Source organism: Platichthys flesus, chromosome 2 (assembly GCF_949316205.1).
Source record: "Platichthys flesus chromosome 2, fPlaFle2.1, whole genome shotgun sequence".
NCBI lineage: Eukaryota > Metazoa > Chordata > Actinopteri > Pleuronectiformes > Pleuronectidae > Platichthys > Platichthys flesus.
In genome coordinates, this window is record NC_084946.1 from 22681278 (window position 1) to 22708599 (window position 27322).

General features: G+C 41.6%; 1 protein-coding gene across 3 annotated transcripts in view; it reads left to right on the plus strand.

Annotated features, from left to right (window-relative positions):
* Positions 1-27322, plus strand: part of slc12a5a (solute carrier family 12 member 5a) — a 125341-nt gene that overhangs the window by 23781 nt on the left and 74238 nt on the right. Inside the window, exon 1 of one of the 3 annotated variants that reach the window (XM_062406504.1) lies at positions 20258-20628. The exons of the other annotated variants lie outside the window; for them this stretch is intronic. Within the exon in view, the coding sequence (XP_062262488.1) occupies positions 20574-20628 (55 nt within the window). The 5' untranslated portion in view covers positions 20258-20573. Of the gene's footprint in view, positions 1-20257; positions 20629-27322 lie in introns of those variants that run through there. 3 annotated transcript variants of the gene reach the window in all.

Below are 27322 nucleotides of genomic sequence, written 5' to 3' on the forward strand. Positions count from 1 at the left end.
GGTGATTAATGATGCGGTCTGTACTGTTTGAAAATGTCCGACTTTAGCCACTCCTATTTTAAGACTGTATTGTGTGCATTTATATTTACATATCAATATTTACATATTTACTTATCAAGTGTCCCATTTCAAGGCCTAATGTCCAACCTGGCATCCCCGTTAGTTCCAGGTTTATTCTGAAAAGTTTGGGTCTACATATTAAAATAGAATGAAATTTGCACCAAAGTATCAACTCTTGTCTGATCTGATCTGATCGACACTTCAATTGGAACTATTTAAAAAAAAAAGGTTTTGACGTCATTCTTGGATTATACCTGGTGATATTGTGATTATAGAAAAACAGCTATTGCTTGATATTGGGCTACATCATTCACAAACCACTCTTTGAAATTAATTTTACAGAAAATCTGCTGTATCACAACATGAATTGTAAGTTGATAGGTTGAAAGATGAGTTTTGGCCGTGCATTATAGTTATATTTCATCCGCACTGCAATAAACACACACATTTCCCCATGAATGACAGAGGAGGCAGATGAAATGTGACAGTGTGAATGGATCATTTAACAAAAGAACAGATAAGGTGCTTTTCCATTTCATAATGGCCACAGAAACTTTTTATTATCCTGTCTATGAGTAATGCTGTGCTCCCAGGCAGAACTTAAGCATTATGCACAACAGGGAGTTGACGAAATACACACCAACTAAAACACACCATCCTTGTTGTGCCCTCTACCTGTCTACCAGGACTTTACTTAATTACTGTACTTGTTTTCTCATGTATCTCTACTAACTAATATGTGTTAATATCTGTACTTTCTACCACTACATTTTTACAATACATTGCTTTGCACATGAAATGGATTTGGAAGAGGCCATTTCTGAGCCATTAATTAATATATGACAATTATAACATTTCCAGTAGCATCATTTGCAGCAACTAATTAATATGACAGAGTCTGCTCTACTCTTTTATTAAACAAAATATGCTAAGCACGGTTAATGATGTAGTAGTCCACAGGGAGTAGGCACCTCGCACATACTTTGAATACTTATATAAGCATAAACCAAGTATTCATTTACTTTTACTCAAGTAGAAAAGTTAATATGGTAAAATGTTATATTTAATTGAGTAAATTTGTGTATATTTATACTGATAATTTGCTCTATCAATGCAAAACCAGATGAGAAGATCAGTTTAATTGATCCAGGTTGTGCTAAGACTAGCTCAGCTTTAGAGACTTGTAGATGGTCTCAAAAACTTTGGCTGTCTTAACCAACGCAGGATAGTGTACTTTTATTCTAATATCTCACAGTCTTCATGGTTTGTATATAATGCATAAACATGAGTCCGGTAATATATTCAAGCACTGTTGTTGAGGTGGTTCCTTCAAACAAAGACATATGTCTGGACTTGTCCTCCTTCATCATGTTTTTCTCAGGATCTGATGAGCACACGTCATTCATTTAGAATTAGAGTTCCGAGGATCACTTGTTTATGTGGAGGCTGAAAGCATCAGTGCACGACCAAATATGACCACAAACCTGGATGCACATATTGACATTCATACAAATATGTATAAATGCAGAACTAAAAGTTTATGGGGAAAAAACTGTGTTGCACAAATGTAAAAGTACACTTACAAATTTGCCCAGTTTTTGTAATGGAATAATTAAAAAGTATATAAACTCAAAGTGAATACCAAACCTTTTTATAGGTTCCCCTCTCTAGTTATTTCAGCAGAGATATATTTTTTTCACCTAAAACACAGAGCACCATTCCATGAAATACTGAATGTGTGAAGCCCCCGGCGAGGGTCCTTTAGGACATTTTTGCATAAAAGCAATCCTAGGGCGCAATGTCATTTAATTTCTAATGAGTTCTCTATCCTTCATCAAATAAACAGGGCCTCCTGCAAGAGCCAGGGCCTGCTCATTACCGCTGGTTATGTTTCAGTCTCAGAAAACACTTAAAGAGACAATGAGGTGCTCCTTCTGCCGTGTCCCCTGCTCCTGCAACACTTTTGTTTATTTCCCATTCCAACCCAATTCCCCTCGAGCTAGAGCAAAGTTAACCATGAGGTGACATCATCACCTTGTCTGTAAGAGCCCGAAAAAACAATCTGGCTTGATTATAGCCTGTTGTCTTGTTATTTGTTTTCAATCTGAGCTGATGTGATTACTAAACAGAAAATCAAAAAAATGTCCAAAGGCTTGTTGGTAGAACATGTTCAAATGTTGCTTTAATCTTTATTGATCTTGAAATACAATATTTTGCCCATGAGAGCAAGTGAACTGCCACCTTAACAAGACCCTGACATGACCCCTAATCTATTGTTCCTCCAACCAAATAACTTTGACAAAAAGTCAATAGATGTAAACCCCACCACCTCTACCACCTCCTCCTTCACCACCACCTACTTTGCACTATTTACTTTGTGGAGGGTTTCATAAATGTCCCTGATGCAGAGTCAAACTTATCCACGCTGTATCACTACACTTTCAGAAAAGAGGAGGAAGGAGTGTCTCACAAGGGAGTGATTCCTCCCAGGGTGTCTGCTAAAGCATAACAAACCCAAATTGTCTGCTTATAGGTTTAATCTGTCATTCAACAATGAATAATGGATACTATTTAGTTTTACTTTTACTGTCCAGCAAATTAAAAAGTGTTTATCGTTGTTATTCTGCGTCAAAGACGTAGAGAACAGACATAATGAGCGAGACAAGAGAAGAACTGCAGTTTAGTGTGGTTTACTGTTCACATAAGTCAAAATGGCATCCAGTACAACACTTGAAGTCAGAAATGTCTGTTTGATTGTTTGTTTGCTTGTTTGTCAGCAAGATTATGGAAAAACTGCCCAATGGACGGACACACAGTACACACGGTGGAGGGATGGGATATGGAACGCGAAAGGAGGATAAAGGGGCAGATGCAGGAATTTAGATTTGAACTGTTAGGCCTTGGTTGAGATATGTACTCTGAGTGCCAGTCTAGTATTTAAAGTAAGATGATACAGATGTTTATTCTTCTGAAAGTGGTTTAAAAGTTGCAGTTTCGCTCTTGATCTCTCGGGATAGACGTTATGGATTAGAAGGAAGATTTTCCACAAGATTTGTCAACGTGTGTGGGACGGGCCGCGCAAACATTTGAAGCTAGAGACCCAAAAGTGCCACAGCTCAGTTTAGGGTGAAAAAATCCGGAATAAAGGATCAAAGGTGTGAACTCTTTTAATTATATCACAGGCTTTCAGCTTGTGTCAGATGCTAACTCAACAAGGTAAGCGCTCTTGGGGCTGATGTGTTTTTCCTCTTAACACTTACATTATTCCATCATCTCTACTGTTCTGCTCTTGTACTAACACTTCCCCCTTCAACTTATAGACATTCACTCATCTTTTGCATCTGTCATGACTTCATCTCACCCCCTCTCTCTCCCTCTCTTCTCACTACCTCTCTGCTGTCCTTGGAGCGTCCTAACACACTTCACATTAGTTTACCTTCTCTTCATTTAGCTCTGTCACTTGTTCTGTCACCTAAGTCCTCTCCCTCAAAGCCGGCTCCCCTTCCCCGCTGACTCAGCAGCTGGTTTCTGCGGAGGCACTGGTTTGTGTGTCAGGTGAGAACAGGTGAAGCCGCCGGGTGCACGCTGACCTCACTGTGTCACTTCCACTCCGACTCACTTCAAGTTTGGTGAAGATGCCGCCACGTTTCCTCGAGGCTCATTTCAAGCTTGCGCGAGCAACATGGAAAAGGGAAAGAGGTAGCTGGAGGCAGGAAGTACTTTTGATTGTATTACTGTATGGCAGATTTTTTCGGCGTGCAGTAATTGAATAATATTTTTTTGACAAACATTTAGGATAACAGCATACATTGTACTGTCCATGCTTTGTTCAGATCCTTTGTTCAGAGCTTGGAACATTCGAGACGTAGAGTTTTAAAAGCTGTAAAGTGTCTTTTATAGCTTTTTTCTTGTTTTCTCTTGTCTTGACCCCTCCCTCCTGAGATGTGGCAGCTGATGGTGCATGTTCAGCGACACGTAACACAAATAGACCCGTGCAGATAAAGCAGTGGGACAGAGTAAGTACTAACTATCAGAGCGAAGCAGGGAGTGTGCAGCGTTTCCCCCGAGTATCAGAGTCAAATGTAAAACAGAGTGCCAGAGCATTCACATTAGAGTTACATTATATTCATCTCCCCTTCATGAAACATTCAACCTCTCTAAATATTGCATATATCGTGGAATTTTGTTGATACATCAACCCTACTGTGAATAATTAATCCCTCCAGTTATCCTCGGTAATAATTTGATGTAAGATATCAGCGACTGCAGTTTATAGGATATAAAGATTGTGGTGAAAAGCTTTTGCAGGAAACTTAAGAAATGATCTGGAAATTAATCAAGTTGTGATTGTTAGAGTTTTAGAGCCACTTTAAGGAATACACTATTTTGAGTGTAAATTTGTAATATTATGAGATTAAAATCTTAATATTACCAAAAAATTGTTTTAAGTAACTGTTTTCTCATTAAATTATGACTTCATATCATAATATGTATTTTTCTTTTTTAATTACATCTTTATTCTTGTGACATTATTCTTGAAATATTATACTTTTCGTCTCTTCAATATGGCCCCAATATTCTATTGTGTGATTTCACTCACAGGAATACTTGTGATAGTTCTTTTATTCACGTTCAAATTTTTGACAATAGTAAGTGCAATGGTATAACTAAAATTACGAGAAATGATAAGGGGAAATACCACAATATCAATCATTGTTAAGAAATCCGCACGCAAATTGTTGGATCTGAACCTTGAAAGGTAATTTGCAGCAAAACAAATTGAATGATTTTTTTTTTATCCTTCAAAGAATTTTCACCTGAAACCATTTGCATGTTTGGGATTCCTTTCTGAATAGGATTTGAAATTTATAAAATGTTAACCGAATGAATTAACGTAATATATGTCAATATTCACATTCTCAATGTTCTTTTGAAGTCAGGTGGTGTGAGACAATTAAATGAACTGGAGTTTGACGCACAATAGCTTTGTGGCAGTCATCCGGTAACACAGGCACTTAAGTTAACCAGCCAGCCAGCAAACAGCCTTTAAGAGAGATGATAGTTCACCACGATGTATGACTGTTTTTCTTTAAAAAGAATCTTCACTGTGAATTACAAAGTCAGAGAAGTGGAACCAGAGAGATTACTTCTCCTCAGTCCTGGATGTCCAATAACTCAGGTGAGTGGGTAAGTCATGTTGGGAGGTGGGCCCACTCTGTGTGTGTGTATGTGTGTGTGTGCGTGTGTCTGTGTGTGTGTGTATGTGTGTCTGTGTGTGTGTGTGTTCCACAAAAAGCCAGAGCCAATCACCACAAAGGTATTTAGTGCCTATGTGCTTCCTACTCCAGTGGGCAGATAAGATTAAAGCATTTAGATTCAGAAGTAGAGATTCTCTCACTTCAGGCTGAGTAGATCAGCGCGCCTGTGAAAACCTCAGCAGCGGCACTACATCAACAACATGCTGCTGCCTTTGGCTCTAATTTGTGGACGCACTAAATCAGACCTGCTGTACAACACATTCCTTCAGTGTCTGCTGTTACAGTTAAGCACGTTGTGTGTGTGTAATACTATCTACCGCTCAGTTCTGCCACCTCACTACGCATGTGCAACCGAAAACACAAAGGTTTACAATTTTTTTTTCCAAGTTTGCTTTACCAGAGGATAAACTTTTCCAGCAGGTTTCATCTCTTCCTTCGATTCTTCTCTCACTAAGACGCTGTCAAAATCTCTGAGTGCTTTTGCACGGGAGGAACAACACTCTCTTCCCTGCTGGTCTCCCATTTTCAGCAAAACACTGTTGCATGTGATGAAGGACATTTGACAGTGTAGTATGTGTGGATGTCATTTCAGCTTTAAATCATAAACTTTATATAAAGATGGATGATACGTCTCTCTACTTCCTCCCATTGCAAAAAAAATACAGCCAGAATATCCCTGTTACTGGTGCTATTTGGAGCCAGTCTGCTCTGTAGCGATCGGGTAGTGGAGCAGTGCAATCAAGGTCCTGCCGAAGCACATGCTCCACCAATCACCTGTCACTCCCAGCTGTCAATCAATCATGGCGTCTCAGCCTAGTTTTTATAGCATCAAATGATTAATTAAAACCAAACTAATCAGAAACATGAACACTCATACAAACATCGGTGTCATGAGTAATGAAATGACATAAACCATTGTGCGTGACGTGTCCTTTGAATTTTCATCTGATAAATGGAGGAGTTGGGTTTAATAACCTATACTGCAGCCAGCCACCAGGGGGCAATCCATATGTTTTGGCTTCACTGATGGAGAGCTGTCACTCCATCCAATTTTATATACAGTCTACACTTCACGTACAGTGTGCCTAATAACTCTACAATAATGGCAACGAAAAGCTATAAGTGATTATTAAACTTACATCTTATATTTAAAGCTCTGTCACTGCTCGTTTAAATCAACATGTGCAGTGTATGAAGTTTAACTTAATGCTTTCTGACAAGTTTCCTTATTCATTTATTTGGCAGATATCCCAGAAACAGTGTGGCTGTGATGATTGATTGAAATTATGACAAAAAAAAACATTACAAAATAAACGGATGAATGAAAAACCCTAAACCATGTTGAACCCACAGACACAATGTCACTGTCATGTCCTGCACTGCAGAGGTGAGGTGACACGCTCCCTGCAATTAAATCTAGCGGCGTGCTATAACCTGAAATGATCTTCCTGCTTGTTATAGTCGTAATTCTATCAGCCACGGGCCGAACTCTAATCTTATTATCTGTTGTTAACGGAGTTGGGGTTGGGTGGGGGCTCGGCAGTGATGGGGATCTCCACAGGGCAGATTACCTCTGCATTATCCACTCAGAATGGGACATTATCACCTATCACGAGCCAGAGGTGGTCGATTGATCCAATCACGTTGTCCCTCTAGTGATGCGGGCCACTCCCATCGTCAGTTAATTATAGGGAAGATGAGACACCTTACTTCACTGGATAGATCTGGATCGGCCTGCTGGTGTGTGACTGTACTGCATGCTGCTCACTGCGGAGCAATTTCATTTACATGTGAACAAAGGTTTTAAGAGAAGCTGTTCAATCAGTTTAGTCTGCTCACTGAGAAAAACAAATATTTAGAGAAATGGTTGTGTACATATTTCACACACCAACAATATATCGCCAGTATTTACCAAGGTTTCAGCCTCTTATGTAAATGAGTTGTCCTGCTGTCGTGTACAAACAGTGCAGCTCCAGTAAGACTATGAATGAGCAGAAGTCTCTTAGTGCTTTTTAGATATGCCAATGATTTTCTTATATCGTTTGAACTCCACAACAGACGGAGTGAGTGCAAAGTTGGGTTTACTCATTTGTCAAAACTGAGACTTAAATTGAATTTCATCAAGACCCCTTTTGTCTGCCTCTTCTCATCCCCAGAAGAAGGGTTGTTGACTGGCTGAGTATTTGCTCTCATTCATCGCTGCAGCCGACAATTTACCGCGAGCAATCGGACCAATTGCTGTCAAACAATCAACACCATGTGGCAAAGTAGCCGTACCGGTGGTCAAGGTCTGCAGAGTAGTGGGGAAAAATAGCTTGTGTGACTTGTGAAAAGCAGAACACGGTGTACACTGCTAACTAGCCGTTCAATACCTGGGTGTTGTTTTTTTTCCTTTCCACTGAGAGCAGATGAGTGTTTTGGTTGGAAATGTCATGTTAGTGCAGACTAGCTTATAGGCTCACTGTTGCAGAACGGACAGAAATAGCAACAAAGGTCGTTGTGGCATAAAATTGACATCAGATTGCTTAATGTAGGAACAGTAATGAGGTGACCTTTCATGAGGAACGCATAACTTGCAAGCTTTGGTTTTAAGCACATAAACCACAGGAATGAAGGATTATGAAGGAAAAGTTTCTTTGATGTGTTATATAAAACAAGACATTTTAAGACAGGGGCCGTGGCACGACTTATCCTTTTAGGTGTTATTTAGAAAGCGTAGATGTTTTTAGATTCGCTTGAAATAAAAAGGGGTTAAATTTTGATTTAAATTGTGGCATGTTATATTTGTCAAATTGTCTTAATTCCGGTTCAAAACCCCTGATCTGTTGGTGCATGGCCCATAAGTTTGTACAGCTGCACAGGAGTGGAGCAGATAAATGATGGTCTTTTTTTAAAGCTCACCGGATCCGGACCTTGCATCCTGTGGCCTTTTTTTTACGAGAAATAGTGCATTACAAACCAGACACAGATCACACCTGGCTGCTAAGTACGTACGGCTGGATGCCCTCATATCTCTTCTGTTTTAGCGCTATTTGATGTTGTGTTCAAAGACCTGTTCTCCCCGATAGGGCCAATGTTCTGACACAGAAAAACAACAAAGTGTTTATGCAGCATCCACCTTTGAATTATTTTGGACTGAGATGCCCTTTTCAAAGTGAGAATAATAAGACAAATCCAACGATTCACAGATTTTTTTCTCTCATGAAATTTCTCAGTAGGAGAGCATGTGGTTTGGTTATTTCTGTTGTCTCACAGCAAGAGGATTACCGGTTCAAATCCCTTTTGGGCCGGGGTCTTTCTGCTTGGATGCATGTTCTTAGGCTTCCTCAAAACGATTAAGGTTAGGCTAATTGAAGACTCTAAATTACCTGTAGGTGTGAATGGGAGTGTGGATAGGTTGCTGTTTGTCTCTGTATGTTGATCCTGTGATTCGCTGGCCTCCTGTCCAGGGAGTACTCCGCCTCTCTGTTAACTGGGATTGGATCCAGCCCCCCCCCCCCCCCCCCCCCCCTGGGACCCTTAAAAAGGATGAGCGGCATCGATAATGAGTGGATGGACGGACATTTTCTTGGGCAATCGTTTTTCCCTGCATTGTACGGCCATTGTATTCGGTTTAGTCCTTAGTCACTACTATTAAGAAGCGTTTTATTTAATTTAGAAAAATATCACTTGCATATAATACAGCTTCATAAGAAGAAGTTGTTAATAAAAAATGTGCCTGCTTTGCCTGAATCACCTCAGTCATGCTGCCTGTCCCCACTTTACATAGTATTCACTTGTCTGCCTTAGAAAACTCAATGAAAGTTTTCACATGTGTTAATGATGGCTCCGTTCCATCTAGGCGTGCCAGCAGCCGACACAATGAGCCAGCGATGCACATTAGCAGAGTCTTGGCTCAGGTACATCAAAGTGGAACGCAGCCATTGTTGACATAGCACCTGACTGATAAGTCAACTGAGCAGGAGGTAAACATTCAGTTGCTTAGAATTTGAATTGGGCTTTTCCTGTATTCAGACTTCTTGGCTGGAGATGGGTCTATAGGGATGTTCAGCATCAGCACCAAAGATTTAAACGTACAATATGTAACTTGTACATGTTGTTGTCTTCACCAACATTTATTGTCCCATAATATTCTTGGGTCGCTTGGTTCCCCCCTGTGTGTTTGCACTTCTTTATTTGTAATATAAATAATGCAAGAGCGCAAGTCAACAAAATACATAACGAGTCTAGTAATTGTTTTATATTTTAATGAAAATTTTTACATATAATATTAATAACTTAAATATTTGTGTTCATTATAGGAGTGGCTTATTCTGTGCTGAAAGCCAAACATCCAAAATGGTTGTTTCTGCTTAGATGGGTCTGTAGTTTGTTCTGTATTTGTGTGCGTGTGTTCAAAATTAGTGGCCGCCACAGTGGAAAGTCTATAAAAATCCCAACCCACACACTTTTAAGCCTACGGTAACCCCTGTAAACCTTCCTACTTTAGAACTGCAGGGAGGACATTGTTTAGTGTTACACAACAGCACCAAATTCCATCTATTATTAACACATAAAAACCCTCAGACCATTTCTCCTTTCAAATTTGAGTTTTACTCCTGAGAATGGAGCAGAACGACCCCCTCCCGAAAATTCATCATGGACGTACAGTTGGAGTACAGTTTCTTATTTTAAACACATCCGCTGAAATGTTTGCCACAAATTTGCCGGATGTGGCAGCAGCCTCGTTCTAAAGATAATCCCTCTGATCATGTTTCTGTGGAGCCCGAACCAAACATTGATTTGTGTAACACTGGATAAATCGCCCCCTTTCTATCTCAGTCAAGTGTCTCCTCTCTGACGTAAACAGATGTTCTCTGCTCCAAAGCAGCTTACATGAGCAGTCTGTGAAGCCCTTTATGGTGGTGCTGCTGGGAGTGAACTGCCTCCAACGCCTCCGTGTTGTTGATTTCATGTACCATCTCATTGATGCACTGTTTGAGTGAATTATAAAAAACTACCATTAGACATAGGCATGTGTGTCTGTGTGTTCCAGTTAAACCTTATGATTCCCCTTCAATTTTCTGGTCTGACCGATCTGGGCTAGTGATCATAGCGGGTATAAGACAGAAGATGTCGAGCCATGCATGGAAATGTGCCCTCATTAGTTTCTGTTCTCATTCTCCCCGCTCCGCTCCGCTTCTCCTTCTTCTTCTTCCTCTTCTTCTTTTCCCTGTTCATTTCTCTCTTTCTGTTGCTTCGTCTCTTTTCTTTGGTGGAAATAAAACTGGGTCATATCCTCCCTCCTGCACCACGGCCTCAGTGGTTTAAATGGAATAAGGCGGAAAAGAAGGAGGTGAATTAACTCAGAGCTGGTGGATGCGCAGGGAGATGGAGATGTATGGATGGCAGTAAAGGCATTTCCCAGTAGCACGCACACACACACACACACACACACACACAATCACAAACCTGGTGAGCTTGCGTCGACTCTTAAAAGGCTATGAGGAGTCGATTTAGGAAACGATTCAGTCAAATAAATGCTTTGCCTTTACCGCCTACATGCTGTGGCTAAAGTATGTAAATTGATACTTTTGCGAGCTGTAGCAAACACTAAATTATGAGGGGGGGTTTCCAGAGCGTGGTCTTTCAGTTTTCGTGTAGGATTTATTGATTTGACGTTGTATTGCTTGCACTGAAATACCCCCTGCTTGTGCTCTCGTCGTGATTGGCTCCGCTTGTGCTCAAGCTGCACACTTGCACTCAGACATTTTGTAGCTTGGACAGATTTATTGCCCTCGAGTTTCAACTCTTCTTCTCATGTTCACGGAAAATGTCTGCTCCTAAATTTGTCTTTTGCTTTTTTAGTTTGCTATTCGATTTCTTTGAGCAAGAAGTTGGGAAAATTTTGCAAACCAATAGAATGCCAGGTGCAGGGTTGACCGATGAATTGTCCTGCCTGTCCTGAATTGTCTGCTTCCTGTGCGACCTCTAGGCTTCTTACTGTCTATGCCCGTGATCCTTGCTGTTAAATCTATAAAATTGTCCGGTGGAATTCCACCAGCCAAGTTATGCTCCAGGAATCGCTGCTGAAGGTATGAAGCTAGATTATCAATATGTTTTGACAGTTTCTGTCACTAGGGGCAGATGATTGATGACTGGATGCGCTGCACGAGTGGACAAAACCGACCTAATGAGCATAATCAGGCTCATTTATATGCTCTTCATTCATGTGGAATGAGCTGAGAAATCAAAAGGTTTTGTAAACCTCAAATCTTCAAACGTATGGTGTAGTGTGTGTTGATGTAGCAGATGTGTGCATATGAGATCACATGTACATGTAGGTGTGATATATGTTGCACTAAATCAGCTCTAGCACGACTCCTATATCACATGTATAGCGCCTATGTCTCCATTGTGGGTCTATTTGAATTGTTTGCATGTTTTCAGGTTAGGTTGTGTCTTAAACATCACATTGCATGTGAGGCATTTTTGACGTTTGTTCGCCTACAGCTTTGACACATACATACAATGCTGCTTGTGTAACACTCAGTCCAGAAGCACTTGAATCATATCTCTTTTCTCTCAGCGCATCATATCCACTGTTGTGTGTTTTTCTCTCCTGTACAAGGTGCATCTCACCGCTGCTTTTCTTCCTGCTACATCTTTATCTAACGTTTCAGACGTTTCAGCATGGACTGCCTGCCGCCACAGCTCAATACTTCTGTCAGGTTCACCCTCTTAATGTGGGAAGATGTCAGAGACTCCTTACACACAAACACACACACACACACACATACAGATGAGGTACACACACAAATGCTCAAAGGTTACCTATTAATTCATTTTAACTGCATTATTTCTAAATGAACACAAGGATTTTTAAACATTTCCTTCCTACCACATTTCAGAATTAGCAGTGTATTTTCAGGAAGTAAGTAGCTGCTATTATAGCCGCACTACTGATTTCTTTGCTACACAATAGCTATACAATGCATGCAATTTTGTGTTTGCAAGATCATTGCAATAATTAATGAGAATCTGTGCATATCCGTAACCAATGGGAGGAAACTAAGGCCATATTAGGGTATAGGAGAAATAAGGATAAACTGATAAATGCTTGGTCACATAAAAGGAAAATTCCTAAATTGATGTCACTTTTCTAACATGATTAACTGTATCAATTCAGATAACTGTTGTTTGAGCCTGCACCACCTACACTGCCTTAACCACTCTCATCATGTAAAAAGAGTTGATGACCTCAGTGTTAGTCCCTTGTTTTTTATTTCGGAGATCCAGTGGCTGCTGGCTAAAGATTAGTCGATTAGAAAGCCATCGCTCCGAGATCGGCCAGCACGCCTCATCGGATGAAACATGTTTAGAGCAAACAAAAGCTCAGCACCTCTGTGTCCAAACACCACCGGACCACTTTGATCTGATCGCTGCCCCTGTCGAGGCTACAAGAATCTGCCTCACATCTTGACACGTCCGTCTTGCAATCAAAGCCGTGTCAGATGTGGGGGCTTGTTTCGCGAGCTCCGGCTATTCTCACATTAATTACTTGACAACCCCTCAGAGGACCAGGAGGTTATAACAGCCCTCAGCACTTAACCAATCTCTGACATCACAGACGTGCAGTAGGCTCTCTGCTTTGCCCCACAATATATTTTTACACATCAAACCAAATTTGACACCACACTTCCTTCGTCCATTAACATACCAAGTGTGAAGCCGATAAGATGAATGCTGCGGATATTATGAATTCCACAGACAGACTGACAGACAGACATTTGTGGAATTAGTAAGTAGTTTGTACTGAATAAATTGTTGCCCTTCTCTTATGTTTCCCTCTCATATTCGATGATGAGGGTCTGGGTAATGTTCATGTTGCAAAATCAGCTAGTTTCCAAGCTATGATTAAATTTGTTTGTGAAGGAGAAATGTAAAAAAACAGGTTTGATTAAATAAAGAAAATTCAAACAGCAGTGGGGGTGAATGTATGATTTAATAAGGGCAGTAGATGGAATCCACCCAGTCTCTCCCGAATATGATCCGTTATTGTTCACAGCCCCTCCGGAGCGCAGGGGCTCAATTCAAACTGTTACTATGCAATTTTCTTGAGTCTGTTCTAACACAGTTTCCTAAAGATAATCTGATAACCCTATCATGTAGATCCTGTAGAGGTGGTGCATGCGTTTTTCCTCAGGCTTGCCATAGGAGGAAATTAGGCCGCTCTAAGAGCTGGGCCTGATCAGATTTACAGTGAGACGGAGAGAGAATAAGACACATGGGAAATCTAATGGAGCTGAACTCATCAACACAAGTGCTTGAATATCGTGCAAACAAACTGCGATTCTCACATACTTTCACTAGAGCTCTGCAACATGGCCTCACATTATGTTTACGGAAGTCATTTTGGCATTTACAGATTTCATTTCCAAAATGGCTCAAAGTGGAGACTAAAATACATAATTTATCTCAATGCAGCTTCAGTTAGATTTACCGCAGCTATCATTACATGAGGGCGACATTGTGGCTCATTTTCCATCAAATCGGATCATATAACATCTAAAATAGTTTTAATGGACTCAAAGCACATTTTTTTTATGAGGCAAACCTGTGGTGAATGTCATGGTGTTCGGGTTTTAGAGCGGTGGCTTCGATGCATCTGACACGAATGCAGACTGAGCCTTTTCTGGCTGAGATCTTTTTTAACAGATCAAGAAAGCCAGCGTTTTGCATTATTTAAGCACAAATGCCTTCTTGCAGTCAAACATCTATTTCTAATTTCTGACTCAGAGGAAATTCAGGGAGAGAGTATTACGGATGCTGTTTCATTCCAAAAGTTTGGATGCCTCTTTTAGTCAAACACTCTGAGAGAAGAGCAGACTCAAGCTTCCTCACAATTCTTGTTACTTGTCTATTTTTTGTCTTTGTGTCTTTTGTTTTCCCTCCAGTCGAAGTTTAACTCCTTGTCCAGAGCTGTAGTCTGTTTGGCTGCTGGTGTGAAAGGGCTGCGTGCCCTTGTCAACGTTTGGAGGTGCTCAGACAGACCATAATGATCTGGCAGGAGTCCAAGACAGCGCAGCACATGAGGAGACAAGGTTCTGCTACTGATACTGTAGGTTAGGAGTGTGTCCTCTCTCACCTTATCTCTGACAACAACATAAGTATCCCGAGCGACTCACCACTGTGAAGTGAGAAAACGTGTTGCGGTTTAACCTCTAAAAGGGTTTCTGCAGTTTTCAACAAGTTAAATATTTATGATTTTAAGTTTTTAAGACTTCAAAATCTCGAGTTGTACAAATGTAGGTTTGGCAGTAGGGCTATTTTTGTTACCTACAAAACTCGTACGTAAATCGTTCCCTCCTCTCTTTTTACGATTCAACTCATATCCATTATCTCCCTGTGTCTCTAAAAGGCCAGCCATCCTCCTCTCCTCTCCTCTCCTCTCCCCCCCTCTCCTCTCCTGTTTCTTCTGATGACAAAAGGTCAGTATATGTCAGCACGCCCTGCTCAGAGACATAATTCAATTTCTTTTGACCATGGCCTGTCATCGTTGAAGGTATTTAGAGAGTTGTCTTCTTCATTAGCCTGCTCTTGAGTAAAGCGTACCAGGTCGATATGACCACGGCTCTGTGTAGTAAAACATTACTTGACACAGGATTGTCCTTTACCAGCTCTAAGATCATGACATTTAAATGAGTCTGTAATCGAACCCTTGAAAATTTAAGTTTAGACATTTTGAAAATGATCCTCTCAAAGGTTTTCCTGAGGAAAGCGTGACATACAAATTGAACTGCACATGCACTCGTGTTCATGTTCACATGGAAGCCAGAAAAACACATCTAATCACGCACAACTTCAGGAAAAATGTGTGACTCATGCATCTGGCATTTAGACATCAATACCTCATATTAGTAAATGGCCACCATGACCTCTCTCCTTCTTTCACTCATTCTCTCTGTATAGTTACCAAGCACAAACAACAATCTTGTTGTAGCTGTAAAATGTTATAACAAACAATAAATAAATAAATAAAAATGCTGCCTGATGACTACAATGCTCCAAGGCGCATGTATTTTTACAAACTCTTGCATACAAGCACTTTCTAGTATACACCTCTAGTCTCACAGTAGTATTACATGCATCTCCTATTCTGAAGTTTTCACTTCCTCTGTGTGCCACACTGTGGCCCAGGAATTGCTTTTGGCAGTATATCTGATTGTTGTAAGGGTTTGGGCTAATCCAATAACAGGCCCCTGTTTGTAGACAAGACACTTTGAAGTTGTCAGCAAGCCATGCTGTCTAAGAAAGAAGAAAGCCTTGAAGATTCCTGACTGAGTCAGCGATCCATGCACAGAATAGTGGAAATGTAATTGCTTAAATTAGACTTTCTGGAAGCTTGAATTGAACCAAATGTCACAATCTGAAATGATCTCAATCAGAAACCTTTGGTATAGAAGCTCTGAGGGAAATGAAACGCTGTCGCTGCACCAGGAGAAGAGCACCATCCTCTCACCAACAATACATCTGGTCAATGAATTTCCCTTTTTTTTTGGATAATGCAGCTTAATTAGATTCAGTTTTATTTTAAATAGTCTTTAAGCCAGACCTTTAGAATCTGAGATGGTTAGAATCCCCTTCTAACAACTTTTTCAGCAACCTTCAGATTTACATCCTAACATCAAGTTTTCTCTGTCATCCCTTGATCTGGTGTCATCAATAAATGTTCTTTGATTTTGAAACTGTAACTGAACCTTCTGTGTTCAGCCTCTGTTGGAGAACAGCTGCTGTGCCAGCAGGTCCCTCTGCTCCACTGCTCCCAGTTCATGGCTTCTGTCTCCCTCACGTACCACTGGAGTTCTATTGAGCTTTCCCACTATTTTGCCATCTTGCAGACACAATACCAGTTTTTTTTCTGCAGTGTGTGTTTCGGGAAAATCTTAACCTGGTTAGGATATAGAGGTCCAATGACTTTCACAATTCAGTAGAGTAGTCATCAAATTGATGCTATGGACCACATCCACAGGTATCAAGGTATTTCCTTTCATCATTTGCTTGATAATCATGAATTACTGATGCTTGCTGGCCCACCCCACCCCGCCTGTTCTCTTTGAACCTCAACTTTCCTCCCTCTCTCTTTTCATGCATTTTGTTCAAAGTAGCCTAAACACAGCTAAGAAAGTTTTAGGGCCCAAAAGCTCCAGGCCTCCATCACCAACAGCACATTGGTTTTACACTCTCTGCTCTAGCATTATAAGTCTACAATTCATCATGCGTGACTTCATGGTTCCATATATGAATCAGCAGTAAAGGTATTGAGTTAGTTGAATGGCATGCAGCCGCTTTTCAAATAACTTCCAATTGATTGTGAGTGCATTTTGACATTTTAGATTTTGTAAAGGCAAATCGATGATCTATGTTGGGACCAAGTCAGGGTTGTAAAACAAGACGTTACATTGCGCAACAATGCAAAACAACAAATTAGTCCAGCTCACATTTGGCTCTTTGCCTACCTTGTTTCTGTCTTAATCAAAAAATATTGCGGAGATTTGGCAGCCTGTGAGCTCACGTCAGCTGGTTTGGTCGTGTTTTTAATTTCTGTCGGCCTTCTCATGTGGAACTGTTGTATCAGAATGTGAGGTCAGAGTTTGGTGCCCAGGCTGTTGACATTTAAATGTGCACAGAGTGAGAGTGGAAGTGATGATCGCAGCACACCACCTCTCTTTAGGGAACATTGGCGTCCACAGGTGGATGTGGACTGATTAAATGCTGCTGATTAAAAGGTTGATGTACGCAGCTGCAGTGACAATGAAGCATTGTAGTGTTGCAGCAGCACCCCAGGCAGATCAGTGGAGTGGGCTGAGCATCGTCCGTTTAAATAGATCACTGGGGTTAAAAGGCTGCACTCGATATGCGCTGAAGATTGTCAAGTATGTCACATGTGAGTGTTGCAGTCGCACTCGTGCTGTCTGTTTGAACAGGCTGCTAGATTTTGCTCAGTTTCTGCCAAATCAACTGCTTTGCTCATCAAGCTCAACACGGATTAGTGGTACCATGAAATTCATTGTTATCTGGAATAGGAGGGATGTGAACTGGCTGCCTAAAATGGCACAGACCCCTTTTTCAACTCAAACGATGATAGTCCTATAGGTACATTGATTTCAGTAAACAATACCCTGATTAAACTGGATCCTAGACCTACATTTGTTTATTTGTCAAAGTAGCCCATCAATCAAATTATTCTACAATGATCGTAACTGTAAATTTCAGTTGTTATATATAGCATGGACCAAAGCCACATACCCCAGCATATAGTTAGTTTTGTTAAGTCTGTCCAGAATTTACCTTTTAAATAAATACCTGTATTCCTAAAAGTATAATGTGACCAATGACCATTTATAATATTTGTTAAGAATGAATCAGTACTACACCCGTACTTAAGATTTGTCCATCTGGTCTGTGACGTGACCAGGAACCCCAAGTTCCCTCTAACAGAGCGTCATAGGTCCGCTGCTGCTGAGATTGGAGAACCTGCTTCAAGGACTACCATCTTAACAGCACTCCATCAATCCGGCCTTTGTGGTAAAGTAGTTAGAAGGAAGCCACTTTGAGTAAAAGGCCCATTACGGCCCGCTTCCAGTTTGCCAAACAGCATTTAAAGGACTCTGAGAGCATGAGGTAAAAGATTGTCTTGTCCGACCAGACAAAAACTGAGCCCTTTGGGCAGAACTCCAAATACTATGTCGGTTGGAGAGCAGGTTCTGCTCATCACATTGGGAATATATCACTATACTGAAGCATGGTGGTGGCAGCATTGTGCTTCGAGAATGAGGCATCTCAGGGGCAGAGAGTGGACAGAACTGAGGGAAGGATGAATGCAGCCAAACACTAAAATATCTGTCCTTGAAGAAAACCAGCTCCAGAGTGCATTTGACCTTAGACTGGGGCCACTGTTTACCTTACAGTATGACAATGCCCTGAAGAGTACAGCCAAGACTAAACTGGAAGGGTCTGTCTGTCTTGAGTGGCTCAGCCAAAACCCAGAATTAAACCCAAATAGAACATCTGTGTAGAGACCTGAAGATGGCGTTTCCCAGATGCTTCCTCTCCAATGCGTCTCTCAAAATCTGCTTTCTTGACCCATTCTCCACCAAGTTTATCCATCCAGTAGCTTCTGCATAATCCTTCTGATTGTCAGACAGGCTTTCTGAGGCGACTGCAGCACAAATGTCTGTATTGAAGTGCTTCACCAGGATTGTGGGTTGAGTGCAGCGCAGAGTGCCTACATCAGTAAAGCACCCCCTTTATTACAGTAACCAATGCCCTTGTTGGTAATAGATGCAGTTTAATAATGTTTTTTTTTTCAATGTTTACCTCAATGTCATTAGAAACATAAGTCTCTGCCTCTCCGGTCGATGCAAGAATCACCGTAGCTACCAATGAAAATGATGGGATTTCATGTCTGACTGATTGCTTGAAACTACACCTACAATAATCAGCATTAGACAATGACAAGCAGGTCATTCAGGACACAATTGAACCACCTGATTGCTGCGGCTCTGTAAATACAAAAGCGCTCCTCCCGTGGATATTATAATTTAATTTTGTGCTTGTTTTGTTTTTTTGTCACAAATAAATTGGATATTGGGTGAGTACTAATGAGCAAACAGAGAGAAATGTATCCGTGCACACAGCGAGAAACACACAGCAAGAAATGACATGTCAAGCTTCAAGGTATTGTTTTTTTGTCAAGATAATTGTACCTTGGCAAAACTGGTTTTGTTTAAGACATCAGTAATGCATTTATTCACTGGAGCCGGGTGTGTCGTTATATTTTTCCTCCTGCTCTTTTTGTCGGAATCTATTCTATGCATCAGCACTACCATGACTAAAACTAAGATTAATTGCTTCATATCTCACGATCACTGGCAAATAGAAAGGCACACGGACGCACACACACACACACACACGCACACACACACACACACACAAGCAGAGTGTCTTCTTCAGTACACGGTGTACGAGATCAAAATGATTCTGCATGGATCAAAACGAGAGCAGACTCATTGACAGTGAGTATTCAGCGTTGTGCCGCACGCCGCCATTCAACATACACGTCATCTTAGTTGGAACCAAAAATCTATACGAGGCAGGAAAAAGAAACATACAAGATAAAGATGGCACTCTTCTGTCTTGTGGCTGCATATGGAGCAAAGAAGCAAGTGTATATGTGGCAGTGCATCTAAAACAAACACTCGCTCAACCACCCGCATGCAGAGACAGTGAGTCTTTCTCCGTGCGTGTGCATCTGTGCACGGCTCTCCATGTTTATCATAACTGCATACAGATGATGTTGATAGGGGCTTGTTCTTCCCTTGAAGAAAACAGAGGCTCTATTTGAATCTGACATTAAAGAAGGGAGCGAGCACGGCGGCTCATTACAAAGCCGACAGGAGGAGAAGCCGATGCATAATGCACCTCCATGGACAGAAAAAAGCCGAACAGTGAGGCTACCGCCTGCTCGCTCCTCTAACAGAATCAATTCTGCTTCCCCAATCATCTCTCTGTCTGACAGCTGCAATGAGTGGAGAGAGGCAGGGTGAGGGAGGGGAGGGAATGACTAGATACAGGAGAAATCACACCGCCGTTTGAATATGCAATCAGTTTGGCGGCTACAATGACTGAGCAACATCATCTCAGCAGTGGAGAGTGAGTGTTGCTTTTTTGGGGGGAAACTGTGAGTGGGTGATATCAATATCAGGAGCAAGGAAGACAAAAATGAAACAGAGAAGGAGAGAGGGAAGGAGGGCGAAAACAAGTGTGCAGCTCTGAGGCGTTCTATCATCCACCGAACTCCTGCAGCTTCCCACTTCCCTCCTCCTCCTCCTGTAGAAAGAGAGAGAGAGAGAGAGAGAGAGAGCAACAGAGAGAAGAAGAGCTGCAAGGAGAGAGAGAGAGAGATAGAGAGAGAGAGAGAGGCAGCAACAGAGAGAGAGAGCGAGAGAGTCACGCTTACAAGCCAGTGGAGAAGAGGAGGATCTACAAAGGGAGAAAAAAAATCCTTCTCTCTCCTGCTGCCTCTCTTCGTGCATCCTACGGGCAGCGCGGAGCGAAGAGGAGCGCGGAGGACCCGGCTAGCATACTTTCTACGCTGCTTGCCCGCAATTTCTGTGGCTGCACCACAGTGCGTGGAGCGCAGGGGAGAGCCGCCGAGAGCTTCATCGGTGACAACGCTCCGCAGCCGAAGAAGAGCACCGGAGAGGAGCCAGGATGCTTAACAACCTGACCGACACGGAGGAGGGGGACGGGGGAGTGCAAAGCCAGGGTGAGTGATGGGATGTGTCATGCAGTCACACACACACACACACCAACACACGCACAGTAAACAGGGATGTTGACATGGCAATGCAAGACCCACACATACTGTTCATCTGCCAATGCAAATACATAGAGGGGTCTCAGAGAATGACATCACAATACACATGCATGATTTAGATTCACGTAAAACAACCTGATGGAGGTGAGTGGTCACTGGGGGAGTTGGAATGTGTGTGTAAGAGAGTGTGTGTGTGTGTGTGTGCATGTGTGTGTGTTACAGCATGGTACGGTGGAGGGGCCCGATTGCCTTCACTGCTGTTGCTCTTACTGCAAGGCTGTTGTGACAGGAATAGTAATGGGCTCACTCCATACGATGGATGGAGAGTGTGAGGGCATTACAGCACACACACACACACACACACACACACACATGCACACACACACACACACACAGAAATACATTCATGCACATGCGGAATGGAACATTTTCTGGTGCAGCTGCCCTACGCTTCATCCATTCTACATGGCAACGTAAATATTCCCACCACATATGGCACTCGGTGGGCAGGCGGCATGTGTTCACTCGCACACAAAATAATATAAATAAATATTACAGATTCCAACCCAGCATTGCTGCTAATCCCATCGCCCCCAGCTGTCAAAACCAGCCCTCCATCCAATCCCCATCGCTCAGCCCGGTCCTCAGCCTCTGCAGGCTTTCTGAAAAGAGAACCTGTGGGTCACCGTCTTGTGCAGAGATGAGATGCGAGTGCTCTTTTACCGGCCGTTCAGCTGAGAGCACGTACTTTCTTAGGCCCCAGAGGAAATTTAACCTGTGCAATGGACAAGCTCTGCACCTGTCGGAACAGTGTGAACTCATGAATGCCGAACAAGTCCGATAACTTTAATTTTCAGATTTCACCTTCATACTTGGTGGATAATTTGAGCTGAGGGTGATTCTTCACTCGCTTTCGCAAAAGCTGCAAACCAGCTTCATCTCTGCTGTAGCTCTGAACATCTCTCTCTCTCTCTCTCTCTCTCTCTCTCTCTCTCTCTCTCTCTCTCTCTCTCTCTCTCTCTCTCTCGCTCGCTCTCTCTCTGCTAAGGCCCACCTCTCTTCCTCACTGCCCTCTTTTTTTCCCTTATGCACTCTACATTTGTCTCAGTCTCTTTTTTTCCTTTTATGTCTCCCATCCTGTGTTGTGCACAAATCTCCCTGTTGTTGCCAGTCCCGGGCTCTCAGGAATGCACTGGAAAGACAGGTTGCGGATGAGAGAAGTATGCCGCTGCTTCTACCTGTCAGGGCTTAATGATAAAAATAGGCGAGTGCTGGGAACATGAATATTTAACTTAATGCGGGCATCTCTTTTTTTGTGTGTGGGGGGGGATTACAATGGTGCGCTTAGAGTATTGACAGCAGTTGTGAGAGGCTGGCAGGGGTATTGAGGCATGACCCCATTTATAAGTACGACAAATTTTAACCATCAAGGGCAGCTTACCAAGCGTGACGCAAAGCCACAAAACAAATCTATGGTTTGAAGTTGTTTGCAGAGAGGTGTCTTAAAGTTGGCACCCATGTTCCTACATGTCCCATTTACCCCCAATCCCTAGGATAGTACCTGACTTACACCTCTTTTACACCAAAATTAACAGGTATTTTTAAAGTTCTTAAAACACGTGTAAACTCGCAAAAAGAAGGCCAATAAAGGTGTCTGCCTCTATTTTTCTCCATAGCTCCACGTCACAAACACACATGGAACAGAGAGGCTCTCTCCCCTTGATGTTTAGCCAGTTTTGCCTTATGCAAAAATCGCTGTTGCACGTTGTTCCGACTATGTAAAAAAAGAAAACGCCTGGAAGATTTACACTCGTCATACATTCCAGTGTGTGTGTGTGTAAAGCACCTTTTCATCTGAATCCCAGCACTGCTAAGCCAGTGGTGCAACAACCTGAACAACTCTGTTTAGTCATCAGTCCGTCCCAGGGCAGCGCTCCTCTCTTCACGGAAGGAATGTCAGAGACTGTCGCTGTCCACTCTCCTCAGTGCTGAAAGCTGCCCCCCCATTCCTCCTTGACTCCAGCAGCTCACGGCTGCGAAGCGCTGTCCAAGGTGCTGATTTATAGCCTTCATTACACGGCTGGGTTATAGCCCGGGAGAGGACAAGCACAGGGATTTGCATACAGCCTCAGCATGGAGGGCTGTGTGTGAGTGTGTGTTTGTTTGTAGCTGTGTACTTCTGCACTGCACACTATAAAACATGCAAAGATGAAAGGAATAATTCTCAGGGAAATAAAGACAACAACAAGTAAACTAAGAGAGGTGTTTGCATGTTCAATCAGGGCCAGATTTACATATTCATAAGTTGTCATGTTACCCTCGCACCAAATTGTTAATTATCCGCACACATTTTTTTTTTCCTCCTCTAAGCACTTGAGAGGTGGAGTGCCGGCAGTGTGAGGAGGCGAGATGCAATCAAGAGTTGAAGGGAAGGTGAAGTTTCAGGGATCCATTTGCGGCAGAGCGGGTGTAATGGCAGAGCATGGTCTCGATTTTTGAAGCACAAGAGGGAAGCTGTTACTGTCTGAAAGATGGATTGATGTGGAGAGACGGATGGCAAAAAGGAGGGGAGGGTTCAAGAGTTGTTCATTTCCTTCCTGGCAGGTGCAGACTAATGTTGTGGTATAAGCTGCATTTTAAGAGTTTGTTTTCTAGCTCACACGGGTCCTGGTTTGTGTCTCGCTTTCAGGTGCTCAAATATGTTGAGTACCATTTTAAATAAGCTGTTATTGCTGCTAATGGAATTCAGAGATTGATTTATTATGATTTGATATTTTTTTTTGTCATTGCCTGTAGATTGATGGGAAAAATGGTGATTTATCAGTTAATATAGTTTTAAGTCTACAATAGTAAAGGGATCAGAATTCTTGCTGCCACTGCGGCTTGTATCCCAGCAGCAATAGAGAGGGTTTAATGGCAGGTAGGCTGATGTTGTGCTATATGCTGTGTTTTCCAGTTGGTTTTCAGGTCATGGTGTGTTTCTCGCTTTGGGCAGAGTACCATTTTACATATTTTCCCTATTGTTAATAAATATCCTTCCCCTGCTGAATCATGTAAAATATATATTCCATCATCTTAACAGTGATAATTCACAGTTTTTATGATGTTTGCTTGGACAGTCAGAGCACTCATTGTTTATGATGCGCCATAAAGAGAAGCTGTGAGTGTTCAACTGCTCTTGTTATCAAGCAAAAGTGATTTCATGCTACTTCTACTAATGTTTGTTCAGATTTTCATTTATGTTTTCTGTCGCTCATTATTGTGTCAGATTGGTTTATTTACTCTAGATTAATGAGTGGGTGGTTTTCATTATGTAACCCGAATAGAATATTGCTCATAAGTTCTGCCCAGGACAAAGTAATGCTGTATGAAGAGCGGCTCAGCTGGTCGTCTGACAGCTGCTGCTTGGATCACTGCAGATAGATCTGCCTCTTTTCTCTGGAGGCTCATTTAGAAAACATGGCAATGATTATTGCTTCTTCTAGATAAGATTAATTTTATTGATCCCATGCATGGAACTTGAGTGTAACTACAATTTGTTGTATGGTCTAAATAAAGAAATATATTACAAACATTTCATCTTATTTAACAATACATATGACTGGAGAAGGAAATATCGGTTTTGCATTATCAATAAATTGTAGTGTTGATATGACTGTCAAAACATGAAAGTTAATCAATAACGTGCATCCGTTCAGTGAATCCCTTCTGCATGTGAAGGTAATTTCAATGCTGACGATAAAGTCTGTGGTTATAACAGAATGAAAGTATATTGAATGGCACATAATAAAAAACAAAACAGGGTTTGACTAAATGAAAATTACAGATGTTCCGATAGTGATTCTGATACTTGGTGTTTGGTACCAATCCGATTGTTTTAGTTGCTGTTTTATCTCTGCGACTTTCAAGGTTAAAATATTACCAATATATTGCTGACATTATGGCTAGCTCTTGCTAACGCTACCCAACCTGAATCACTTCCTTGTGATACTAAAGTGTTTTTCATTGTTTCAGTAAATATAATAGACAAAACAGCTATGAGGAAAAAAATTATTATTTTTATCCAACCATTCATTCCAACATCCTCGCATCCATACATCCATCCTTCCTCCGCCCCGCTCCAGCCAGCCCGCTCTCTTGGTCAAAGCTGTGAATAGGGTTGTAATGTAGTTACAGTATGGCTGACTGCATAATACTGCAAAATGATCCCCAGGGCCCTTTCCTAGGGAGGCAGTTGTTGTGCATGCTCAACGTCATTATTCTCTGTCTACACACTTTGCAACTTATCTACTGTGAACGGACAGAGAAAGAGAGGGAGAAAGAGAAAGAGAGAGAGAGAGAGATTGCCTGCTTGCTAATACAGAACCACAGGCACTTGTTACATGCAAAGGTACAGCTGCTCTTAAGCTGCACACACAAGAGCGATTTCTTCATTTTCAGTAGTGCTTAAGTGTATCCTCTCCACATGAGTAGAGAGTCACACAGGCCTATTGTGGCATGCATTAAGGAATTGTATAGGGTAAGTTCAATACTCTATTGCCATGTCAACCAAGTAGGATGTTGCTGTAGACCAAAAATTGTTATTACAGTCTCCAGGGTCTTTGAAAGGGAAGAACTCAAAATCAAAATGTTATTGACCATATCAGTTTCGCATAATGTCACAGCCACTGATTCAGCTCCTACCAGCCTTTTTCCTATTCGTTACATTTCAACTCTATTTCTCACACGATACCATGCTTATGAAATCACCTGCTTAAGACTCTGTGCTGTTTCAAGCCAACCAACCACAGAGCAAAGGTCCAAATATAGATTGTAATTATATATCGCTTAATTTAATTTATTGAAGGTAGGTATTAATGAAACCTGGTTACAAAGGCTTACGTAAGAGCAGGGCAGATGAATGGGGCTTGTTGCTAATTAGAGTATAGAGTAGTGGGTGTCCAGATATAATGGATGGTTATTCATTCATTGGTTTGTCAATTAGAAGGAAGGAGACTGTATTCAGTGGTGAAGAGCTCTGCTTCCCAAAGCTCGCTGTCGACTCAGTGTTCTCATGAAAGGCTCAAACAAAATAGGGGGCTCATGCACAAATCCACACACACACACACACAGACAAACACACACACACACACACACAAACACTGATGCTAAGATACAACCATTAGTCATACATGTTCTACCCGACTACCAGCTGTCCCTCCCTTTTCTAGAAATATGTATTTAGCATTTCACTGCCATCAATGTCAGTGCTGTCGTATTTCATGTACATTTTATTTTAGACTCCAAGACATAAATAACATTAAGTTGATTGCACACTCATGTAGTTCATGTATTTGTAGTATTACAGCAGCACAGAGCCCCGTCCAGCTACACAAACAGGGGCGGGGAATTACAGGCATCGAGGTTTTCTGGGGTAAAAGATTTCAAATGGATGAATGGTCACGGGGAAAGATGGCATGTTTTATAGAGGGGGAGACGAGGTCAGTGGAAGTGAGGGAGAGAAATGAATCATGCCAAAGGAAGGAAGGAAACTCAAGCAGCTTGAAAGGAGGAGCCTTTGTCTTCTCTCATCCCACCTATTGTAAGAAAGGTCCATAAATCGTTGCTGGTGCAATATTATCACTGTCAGAAAAAACAACGCAACTGCGTCAAAATATTTCCCTTGATTTCTATACATAATGATAACATGAAGATGAATAATGACATACCAAGCGATGATCAATTTACTCTCCCATATTATTCAACCTTGGTTATTTCTTCAAGACAGGACAATCCAGGAAAGAATAGGCTCTGATTTTTATTGTTGACCTTTACATAAATCATTATGATGGGAAATGTTTAATCCAAAACTAGGCTATCCATACCCTTTATCCAAGGTTACAGTAGTATAAGTACAAAATCCCATTTAGATATTATGTCCAGTCTGTCCAGATGTATCATTTTGAACAGCATCTGCAGCCGGTCACAGAAAGTAGTTTCCATAATCATGGTTATCGTGCAGTTGTCCGATTTTTTGGGTTAATTGGAGGCGTTTCCCGACCTCCTGTCATTGGAAAACTGTCCAACAGCACGTTTCTAATTCTATTCTGGCAACAGTAGGTCATTATAATAAACGTGGTCAACAGGAGGGAGTTTGGTGTAACAGTCAGTCACAGGCCATTTTTTCAAGGTCACCAGTTTTATTTTTTAAATGACAATCAAAGTGGAAGCAGATTGTTTGGGCTACAGGAATTTATTTATTTGGGTTCAACAACTGCTTATCACGGCCACAATGTTACTTTATGATGGGAAATGATAATGTTGCCATAGGGCATGCTGGGAAAAGAAGGAATTCATTTAAAAAAAGAGATGAAACAGCCTGAGGTGAAGTATATGCAGAGGTTGAGTAGATTACAACATTAAATCAGAATTCTTTTGAGTTCATTCCATACATTACATGCTTATAAACTGATGACAACACGTTATCTGCAGGAGGAGCTTTTCCTTTAACAGTCTTAAATGTGTATCAAGTGTTTGCCGTTGTCCCATAAAAAGGAATCCATTTGGTTCAGGTGCACAATTCTGTGTGAAGCTGCAGAGAGCAGATAAAGTAAATCAAAAGTTGACGGCGCACGCTCCACATCAGTGGGGGAGTGACACATCC